At 43.6% G+C, this 10,562-nt stretch overlaps 1 protein-coding gene across 8 annotated transcripts; it reads left to right on the top strand.

Moving 5' to 3' along the window:
- The first annotated feature begins 321 nt into the window (after positions 1-321).
- On the top strand, positions 322-8,785 carry ZBTB18 (zinc finger and BTB domain containing 18). Of its 8 annotated transcripts, none has more exons than XM_029229380.1 (3): positions 739-1,903; positions 2,704-2,787; positions 5,112-8,785. In XM_029229380.1, exons 2-3 carry the CDS (start codon positions 2,775-2,777, stop codon positions 6,692-6,694), a joined length of 1,596 nt encoding a protein of 531 aa, XP_029085213.1. In that variant the 5' UTR covers positions 739-1,903; positions 2,704-2,774; the 3' UTR covers positions 6,695-8,785. The 8 variants fall into 8 exon arrangements, with proteins under 8 accessions (XP_029085215.1, XP_029085213.1, XP_029085210.1 ...); XM_029229377.1 differs by having other exon boundaries at positions 2,704-4,906; XM_029229382.1 differs by lacking the exons at positions 739-1,903; positions 2,704-2,787 and adding an exon at positions 322-425.
- Positions 8,786-10,562: the final 1,777 nt, after the last annotated feature.

Raw genomic sequence — 10,562 nt, 5'->3', positions numbered from 1 at the left:
CGGCGGGGGGGGAACATCTGGCCGGCGCCGCCGCGTGCGTGCGTGGTGCGTCCCCCCGCCCCTCCCCCGGCCCCCCCCCCGCCCCCCGGCCCGGGCTCCTCGCTCGCTCCTCGCTCGGTCTTCGCTCGCTCGCTCCCTCGCTGTGTCTGGCAGGCTGCGGCCGCCGCTGGGCTGCTGCCATGGGGAGCCGTTGAGAGTGGGGCCTCTTCGCTCCGCCGCGCTCCTCCGGCTGCCAGCGGGGGTGGGTGGGCGGGAGGGAGGGGGCAGGGGGAGCGGGCGACGGAGCCGGGATTGGGGGGCGGGGGGGCCGGGAGGGAGGGAGGGGGACCCGCGGAGGAGGAAGCCCACCAAGTCCGGCGGCGGCGGCGGCCGGGAGGCGGAGGACGCGGCGGCGGTGGGGACGCGGTGACTTAGGGCCGCTCCGTGTGAGTCCCGGCGCCGGACCCGGCCCCGACCCGGCGCCCCCTCCGGGCCCTGGAGGGCGGGGCGCCGGCTGTGCGGCCCCGGCCGGCGGGGCAGTGCGGGCGGGCGGGCGGGCGACCGGGCCCCGCGAGTGGAGTTAGTTTGTTCGGGTGGAGCTAGGGGTGCCAGGGGGCGCCGCAGCGGCGGGGGCCGGGTGCGGGGCCGGGCCGCCGCAGCTGCGGGTCGGGCGGGGTGCGGCCGGTGCAGCTGCGGCTCGGGGCGCGCTCCGGCCGGTGCAGCTGCGGCGGCGCCTCTCGGGGGCGGGGGACGCGGGGCGGGGGCTTGGGAGCGGTGCAGCTGCACGGCGCCGGGACGGCCGTGGCTCCGGGGGCCCTTGCAGCTGCGGCGGCGCCCACGGGGAGGCCCCTCCCGGGCCGGGGCAGTTGTCGGGGGCTCGCGCCGCGGCGGCAGGGAAGCAGTAGCAGCCACCCTCCCCCGGCTTCTTACGACTTTTCTTTTGTTGTTGCCGTGACCCGGGTCTGTTTTCTTGTCTGTTGTTTAAGGTGTTTTCCTGCTGCACCGGCTCTACGCCCTCCACCTCCTTCCCTGTGGTTTAACCTTCCTCTTTCCCTTAGTGTTTTATGCACAGCCAACTACGTAAAGATTTGCATTTCTTCCCCCCTCCCTGCTCCGCACCCCCGCCCCCACCTCCTTGAAAAACAAAACCCAACCTCGCAAAACCTCTCCGGACCTGAGGCTGCGAGGCTTAGAGGGGCTGATTTGTGGAGTGGGAGTCGCTGGCCCATTGCAGTGCTCGGGGCTCATTAAACTGTCACTCGCTCCCCACCCCACTGGGTAAATGGGGTGATTAATGTCTGATATGTTGGAATGAGGCGAGGGCATTTGTGCAGAATAGGTGGTGTGGCTGAGAAGGAATTTATCCCCAAAGAGTGCCCCCTGAAATAGGCATTCGTAATTATGTCATTCATCGCGAAGTTAGAGAAAGTTGGGTTTGCGACTTTGGGAAAGCAAGAAGCACAGGATAGAGACCTTGGTCTTTGTTACTCTTTATTTAACTCTTGGTCATGGTTTTCTAATGAGAGCGGAGCGGTTATCACCAGGACTGTGACACTTGCGCCTCAGGCCCCAGCGCCTTTTCTGCTGCTCTCTCCCACAAGAGTCTGTGGAGACTTCGACATTCACAGATGTCGCAGCCCCTTGCAGGGCACTGGTCAGCCCAGCCCGGGTTACGTTACAATTTCATCAGCCATTCGAAAAGACCCGCAAATCTAGCTGAAAAGTTCCCCAACTTGCTAGACCTGGCTTCCCCCACCCCTTCCCCCTTTCTCCCTGAAAGGTTTTCTTGTGATCATGAACATTACAGTGACCCAAAAAAAGATTGTTATGGGACACAGATCAAGGGGAAGACCAAGTTCTCTTTCTGAGCAGAAAGTCGGATCAGATACGCAGATGCAGCATTCATTTTAAGTGGCTGTAGCAGGTTGTATCTGTTTATTAATTTGTCTCATTGAACTGAAGTACTTTCCAGGATTTCAGAAAGTGCAGTTTCAGCTTGTTGATATTGAGAGTTGAAATTTGCATTAACTGGCAGGGTGAGAAATTTTACTGAGAAGGTAGTTTTAGATAAGTAGTTATATAAGAGTGAAATAATAAGGTGAACCAGGTTGAAGTAGTAGTTCTGAATAGTCTTCCAGTATTCTGAGACATGTATACCATTATCTCAGCAGAAAAAAAAAAATTGAAGTGCCGTAATAATGTTGAAATGGGACTGGAGATGTCAAATGGGTTGGTTTAAAAATATCCCTAAGCTGCCTTTGAAACTAAACGTTGGAGTTGAATAAAAGTGAATCTGGATTTCCTGAATAGCACCGTGGCTTGAGTGTGCTGTCAGTATGTAAGCCAGTCCACCAACTTAAGACAGAAGTGTTGCTATTCCATAAATACAGTAGAACTCCATATGCTGAGTTTTTCAATTTCTTCTGTTAGAAAGTTTGGAAAAAAAGGGAGACTTTGAAGTATTTTGTTTATACTAACAGAAGAGAAAAGTTCTCCTAAGAAAAAGCTGGTGGCAGGAGTGTAGAGGAGTAGCATATGGCATTAAAAGGAGCACAGCTGGAGGTAGCATTTCCATCTGAACATGATGTCAGAGCAGCTGACAGCCTGCCATCCCTCAGCCTTTTATTCTAACACACAGACAGGGAGTTAGTGTGTGCGGATCTGTGGTGGAGAAGGTATCTCATTCCTCTCTAACATCATCTCCACTTTGCATCTGTCTCTTAGTCTGCTTTTTTTCCACCGATGTAACAGACCTGGAGCCAGCAAGACTCAGAGGAAAGGACTTAATCAGGTTTATGTGTCCTAAAGGTAGGAGTAGCAAGAGATTAGATGGAGCATATTTCTGTTTTGGTGTTTATTTAATTTTAAAAAATCACATTACTTTTCTAATCCAGTTTAAGAATAAAATATGAACTTGAGTATTAAATGAACATCTTATTGGAGTTGAGAGTCTTGGGCTTGTTTAGTTTTAATTTCTATCCCTCTTGCTCGATCGGGTAAATAACTTTAATATGCAGAAATATTTCAAGTTTTGAAATGTTAAGAAAGGCTTTGAAATATTGCTTTTTGAGATCAATTTGGATTAAAATCCTTTTTTTGTTGTTGTTCACTGCTATTTAGATTTCTTTTGCTTTTGGAGTCGGGGGTGGGGGAGAAATAGTAAACTGTATGGAATCCAGCATTCAAACTTATATGAGAAGATTTTTCTAGTTAAGAAGCTAGATTGTTGTGTAATTAATTCCACTGTGAAACTTTATTCTTCAAAACATTCAGCAGCACTACTGAAACATACAGCTGTAGTGCTTTTATAACCGAAGGGTTTTTTTAAAAGAAAAAAAAAAAAACTTTTGTCCCCAGGAGAATAGTTTGACTGGTTTCCTCATTTCTCTTTCAAATATATATTTAAGAGATCTTTTATTTCAGCATAACGATAATTATTTGCAGGAGTTTTTGTGTTAGCGACTAATTTAGAACTTGTAGATTTGAGCTGCCTGAATTGGCCAGACAGCTGTAATCGCACTCCTCTATTCTTAATCTCTTTATCTGGGCAGCAGCTGCCATATGGCCACAGTCAGCTGGATCAGATGTTTATAAGCTTCCTTCTTCGTCCCTCTCTGTCCTCTCAGCCTCCTAATTTGATCACGGCTACCTTGTGAGCTGCCCTCCAATCTTTATTTTTAGCCCTCTCAAGGATTAGGATTGATGTTAGCTGTGGGGCACTTGAAGTGATTGTATTGTAAATCTTGGTTTATTCTAGCGGTGGCGTCTTGCAGAATGTATTGGGTTAGGATGAAAGTTTTAGCCCATTTTGGGCAAAGTGTAGAAGAAGCAGGGAAGTGATTTTTAAATATTAAATTAATATGTATCCATTCCCCAAATGCACTTTTTGAGATGGATGGTGTGGAACTTTGCTTCTGGTCATAGGAAAGGGGAAGTCAGGTTTAAGGAGTTGAATTTTGTGGTTGAATTTTGACCCTTTGTACATCTGCATCTCTCCTGCCTCCATTTTACCCTCTTTCACCAGCAACAGTGCATATTTGAAAGAATAAAAGCTAGTGGGAAAACAAAATATATCAAATTATGTTGAAACAAAGTATTTTCTGTTGACCGAGGTATCGGGGAGTCAAAAGAATAGTTTCTCTTTTACTAGCAAGACTTTTTTTTTTGTATGGTGAACCTGTAAAGCTTTTGAGTTTCATTTGAATGTAATATGCCTTTATTTAAAAGTTTGCATTAATTTTAATATGGAACTCATTTTGCTTTGCAACAGATCAAAGTTTAGATGAGAATTTTCAGAGTTAAATAAAGCCCTTCTGGTTCTTAATATTCTAGATGTACAGATTTTACAAAGAAATATAACCATTTCTTTTTCTCAATTCATTAAAAAAAATTTGGATTTGTTCATAGTAGAGATGATCTTTTCCATCTGTTGGTGTAGTTCCTTCTGATCTCATACATGTGTGCTATACCTGCAAATCTTAAGGCATTAACATCTGTTTTTATACACAGGGCTTTTGTTGTTTTAACACTCTGACTTAAAAGTAAGTTGTTTGCTAATTTCTGGACTAATTATGCGGTTTCATTTTTTTTTTCTTGATTCAGCCAAATGTGTGTTTAAATTGTGCTTGCTAAGTGCAGTCAAGTATCAAAAGTAATAAAATAAAAAAGGATGGTTGAACAAGTTTTCTGAATCTTCCAGAATGTGTTTGGGACTTTTCTTTGTTCATTATTTGAGTTGTTCCCTTTGAAATTAAAGCTATTTTGTAGGTTTTGTAGGACATAATTTGATGATTAGAGTTAATTAAATTTCTTCTGAAAGAGACCTAAATTCTTATTCTCAGTAAGAGACTGTACTGAAATTAACACTTTTAAAACTTGACTAAAAGTTCAAGGAAGGTGGAGATGCATCAGAGACTGTTTGGCTGGGGTAAGAAGTTTCAAAAGTGTACATTTTTCTTCTTGCATTTGGTTCTGTGTGTGTGATTTGGTAGTGCTTGGGTCATTAGCCTGATTAAAATTCAGGGACATGTACCTCCGTGGCCCAAGCTGATTTTTTTTTTTTTTTAATGGGGACTAGAGCCTTGAAAAGTTGTTCCTAAGCAGGCTCTCATGAGAAATTTCTCTCTTCCCAGGTTATGAAGACAGTATGGAGTTTCCAGACCATAGTAGACATTTGCTGCAGTGTCTGAGCGAGCAGAGACATCAGGGTTTTCTTTGTGACTGCACTGTTCTGGTGGGAGATGCCCAGTTCCGAGCGCACCGAGCTGTACTGGCTTCATGCAGCATGTATTTCCACCTCTTTTACAAGGACCAGCTGGACAAAAGAGACATTGTTCATCTGAACAGCGACATTGTTACAGCCCCAGCCTTCGCTCTCCTGCTTGAATTCATGTATGAAGGGAAACTCCAGTTCAAAGACTTGCCCATTGAAGACGTGCTAGCAGCTGCCAGTTATCTCCACATGTATGACATTGTCAAAGTCTGCAAAAAGAAGCTGAAAGAGAAAGCCACCACAGAGGCAGACAGCACCAAAAAGGAAGAAGACGCTTCAAGTTGTTCGGACAAAGTCGAGAGTCTCTCTGATGGCAGCAGCCACATGGCAGGCGATTTGCCCAGTGATGAAGATGAAGGGGAAGATGAAAAATTGAACATCTTGCCTAGCAAAAGGGACTTGGCGGCCGAGCCTGGGAACATGTGGATGCGATTGCCCTCGGACTCAGCAGGCATCCCCCAGGCTGGCGGAGAGGCAGAGCCACACGCCACAGCAGCTGGAAAAACAGTAGCCAGCCCCTGCAGCTCAACAGAGTCTTTGTCCCAGAGGTCTGTCACCTCCGTGAGGGATTCGGCAGATGTTGACTGTGTGCTGGACCTGTCTGTCAAGTCCAGCCTTTCAGGAGTTGAAAATCTGAACAGCTCTTATTTCTCTTCACAGGACGTGCTGAGAAGCAACCTGGTGCAGGTGAAGGTGGAGAAAGAGGCTTCCTGTGATGAGAGTGATGTTGGCACTAATGACTATGACATGGAACATAGCACTGTGAAAGAGAGTGTGAGCACTAATAACAGGGTACAGTATGAGCCTGCCCATCTGGCTCCGCTGAGGGAGGACTCGGTCCTGAGGGAGCTGGAGCGGGAGGACAAAGGCAGCGACGATGAGATGATGACCCCCGAGAGCGAGCGGGTCCAGGTGGAGGGCGGCATGGAGAGCGGTCTGCTGCCCTACGTCTCCAACATCCTGAGCCCGGCGGGCCAGATCTTCATGTGCCCCCTGTGCAACAAGGTCTTCCCCAGCCCGCACATCCTGCAGATCCACCTGAGCACGCACTTCCGCGAGCAGGATGGCCTGCGCAGCAAGCCGGCCGCCGACGTCAACGTGCCCACCTGCTCTCTGTGCGGGAAGACGTTCTCCTGCATGTACACCCTGAAGCGCCACGAGAGGACTCACTCGGGCGAGAAGCCCTACACGTGCACCCAGTGCGGCAAGAGCTTCCAGTACTCGCACAACCTGAGCCGCCACGCCGTGGTGCACACGCGCGAAAAGCCGCACGCCTGCAAGTGGTGCGAGCGCAGGTTCACGCAGTCCGGGGACCTGTACCGGCACATCCGCAAGTTCCACTGTGAGTTGGTGAACTCCTTGTCCGTCAAAAGCGAGGCGCTGAGCCTGCCCGCTGTCAGAGACTGGACCTTAGAAGATAGCTCTCAAGAACTCTGGAAATAATTTTATATATATATATAAATAATATATATATACCTATATATAAATAGATCTCTATATAGTTGTGGTACGGTCTAAAAGCAGTCTTGTTTCCTGGAACTGAAAGGTTGGGGTATTAACTTGTTTTTGCACTTTAGAATAGCATGAGAATCTCACTAATTTAGCATTCTGGTAAAAGAAACTTTAGAGCAAGTCGGAGAATAGAGAGGTGTTTTTCTTTCTTTCAAGGGGGGTAGGGGAAGTAAGCCAATAAGAACCTTTGAAACAAATCGTCCTATCACAAAATGCTTTCCTAGGGCCTATTTTGTCAGCACTGCGGTGTCTTTTGAGCTCTCTCTTTTTTTCCCACCTTTTCTTTTTTTTTAAGTAGAAATTCCCTCCGGTTTTATTAGCCTCTTTATATGTCTCAAATTGCATGAATCTTTTCTGGCTGTTGGAAACCTGAATGCTTTTAGACCCAAATGGAAAATTTCTGAAATGCTGGATTATCTATTTTTAAACAAGCAGTTGACTTAAAACTTTCTGTGGCAACTTCTGGTTTTCTGACGGTTCCCAATGAGAGAAATTCTGAAAGTACACTGGGATCACTGGGACGCTGTCTTTGTGAAGGTTTGCTTGGGATGAAAAAGGATATTGCAGCTTCAGCAGTGTTGAACTGTGTGTTGAAAAATGTGAATTACTGTTATTGTATACTGTAATTGATTACATGGGCTGGGGGGGTGTCAAAGGACTTGACAGGTTGTGTTGATGCTCTTAGTTGAGTCTTGAAAAGTAAATATTAACGCTACAGAAATGCATGAGTTTCAATATATTTTTTGTCTTTGTTTGCATTGTATAACTTTAACGAGTGAGTTTAAAATTATTTAATTTCCTTAGAAAAATAGCACCATTTGGAAAAAAAAAACCTGGTGTTATGAAGAACGTTAATGCACTGTTTTTATTTTATATAATTTAAATTGACTTTCCCACTGTCTTTAAGTTGAAACTGTTAAGCTGAATAAAAACTTAAGCTGCAAATTGATAACTTCGCTACATAACAAGGAAAATATAAATGTTTACAAAAGGCTTAAAGATTTGCATGTGCAGTGTGCATTTTATAACAAAACTTCTAATTGCACAAAACCCAGGCCAGCTCAAAGTTTAGATGTACACATTTACCCAGTTGAGCGTTTTTAGAGTAACTACTGCACAAATTGACAATAGGTCATTCTCTTTTTTTGCTCCCCTTTTCTTTTTCTCCCCTTCTTCCTTTCCCTCCCTTCCTCCTTCCCTCCCGCCCCTCCCCCATCCCCCCCCCCCAAACTCATGAAAAGATTCTATGGACTGAAAAAGCCCCAGGCTGAAAGGACTGGACTGCCTTGATTGACATGGGGAAGGGGGTTAGTAGACTATGTGTATCGCGGCAGCAGAGGCTGCAGCCCAACGTGTGGTTTTAATGACCAGCACGCAGGGCAAAGCATTTTGCACAGTGTTTGTTTTCCTGTCTTGCACTTACAAATAAGGTCTATGGGAGTAGCATGGAAAACGTTTGCTGTTTTTCCCTTTTTTTTTTTTAATTGCTTTTGTTTAAAATTTGATCGCCTTAACTACTGTAAACATAGCCTATTTTTGTGCTTAAGATACTGAATGGAAAACTCCATTGTGTGTTGCTGGACTGTTTTGGAAATATTTGGTCAAATGTGTGTTAATTTGGCTGTAATGGCATTTAAAGCAAACAAACAAACAAAAAAAGCTGTGAAAATGGCCTTGGAGCATTATCTTTAGTTACTTGAAGAGTTTCTAGTTTTTTTTAAATACAGTTTATGTTAAAATAATTTTTATTAATTTAGAGAAGACAATCAATGTCTGTGAGAAAACGGACTTTCTTTTGGATTTTCTTTTTGTGGTCATTGTGAGTGATTGCTTTTTCCTTTTATTAGTTTCACATTCTTCCTTTGTTCTAAAACTTAGACTGACATCTAGCTTTGACAATCATAGTATGTTTTATTTTCCTGAGGGGGGAATAACTTATAATGCTGTTTAGTTTTGTACTATTGGTGTGTTGGTGAATTTTTAAACTGTGTGCTAACTGCAATAAATTATATGAACTGAGAATTTTTGTGTGTTTTTTAAATTGTGATTGTGTACTACATAGATCCTAAATATGTATCATACATGGCATCTCTCTTTTTAATACCAATTCTGTTCAGAGCTTATGAATTATTAGAATGCCTTAAATCACTCAAATGGAAGTGTGCAAACATTTTGCTTCTAGTCATTTAAGAAGATACTAAATGCACATTTAAAAAATGTGACCCATTTTCTATAGCCTAGATCAGGAATGTTAAGGTAACTCTCTAGAAATTTGTGAATCTGTGAAACCTCAAGTGGCAGCATAGATTTTTTGTAATGTGCTGTACAACTACTAATCCATACACCATAAGTCATATTTTCATGGGTAATTTTATCCTAAGTTGATTGGTCAAATCTATTCTTCTGTGTTCTGGTTTAAGTGGAAAATTGAAGGAGACCGGATGTCTTAATTTGGAAAAATGCTTGGCTAACGACTGGAATTCTAGGCAATCGAATTAGCAGGCATTCGACTGTTCAAGAATAGCTGTATACGTCCTCTTTGTTCCTGGGAGAACTCAAAAGTTCCCAGGTTTTAATTCCTAAGCTTTAACTAAAATGTAATTAAGTTCATGCAACCATTTAAAAAAACTGTTCCGTAATTTTTGTGATCGTCCCAACTTCATGCTTGCCTCATTGGGCTTGTCAAGGTGAGAAACGTTTGCTGGTTGACCTAAAGAATTGACAGAGCACTCACACGTGCCAGACAGTTCTATAGAGGAATTGTTAACACGCCGTCGTCCTAAGTGTGAGCACGGCTGGCACCAACCTGAGAGTTTTTGTAAATCCTGGAATCTATAATTGTCCATAACTTCCAGCCTTAAAGATACCTATGAAAATACAGTTTTACATGATTATTGTCAAAATTAAATACATTTATATTAGTGACCTATAGTAAGGTTAATATTCTTAACTTTGTTGGAAGTGGGATATAAGGTCTGGAGCTTGAAAATGTACCAGTTGTAAGTTCCCTGATGGCTTTGGATGGGAATCCCAAAAGATTGTCATAAAGCGCAATCAGTAATTTACTATTTGGGATCCTACGTTTCCCTTTTTTTGTTGAAACAGGCTTTCTGTTACATGAAACTCACTTGGTTTTAACTAACCAAACATTGTTTCACATGAAAGGGTCACAGCATCTCAAAGCTTTCTGAGGATATCGAGAGTTGTAATTTAGTTCCACTGACTAGCATCTAATTTTAAATGAGGAGCATTATCTTAACTGGATCCACTTATAAAAACAGTATTTTGACATGAACTTTGGAAGAAATAACTTTTAAAACATTCCTCGCAAAACTAGAACAATTACACAAATCGCCACATTTGATAAGTGAAGGAATCAGTTGTTTATTCACTACACTTTTTAAAAAGGAAATTAATTTTTCACGTAATCATGTTGGAAACCATTCAGTTTGCTCTCCCCTTTGACATCGGGCTGATACATAAGTATATTTTAAATATATGGTTTCATTTACTTTTGAAAACATCTGTTTCTTTTAGATGATCAATTATGCCCTAGATTAATGTGGGCCCAGCATTGTGTGCAAGGTGTACCCTAGGAGATCCAAGAAGTATGCAATGTTAAGGATACTGGTTTTGGATTTCCTTTCTAGTTAATCATGCTACCAGATTAATAGGTGAATCAAGTAGAGTTTTGTTTTTGGTTTTTTTAAAATACGCTTGTCGTAATGATCTACAAACAGGTTACTGGAAGACTAGAAAAAGGTAAACATTTTATTAAAATTATAGAGCTCGCATTAAA

Source organism: Monodon monoceros, unplaced genomic scaffold (assembly GCF_005190385.1).
Source record: "Monodon monoceros isolate NGI ecotype Baffin Bay Population unplaced genomic scaffold, NGI_Narwhal_1 Super_Scaffold_18, whole genome shotgun sequence".
NCBI classification, from domain to species: Eukaryota; Metazoa; Chordata; class Mammalia; order Artiodactyla; family Monodontidae; genus Monodon; species Monodon monoceros.
The sequence above is the reverse complement of the archived record's forward strand: the minus strand, read 5'-3'. Positions and strand labels throughout refer to the sequence as shown.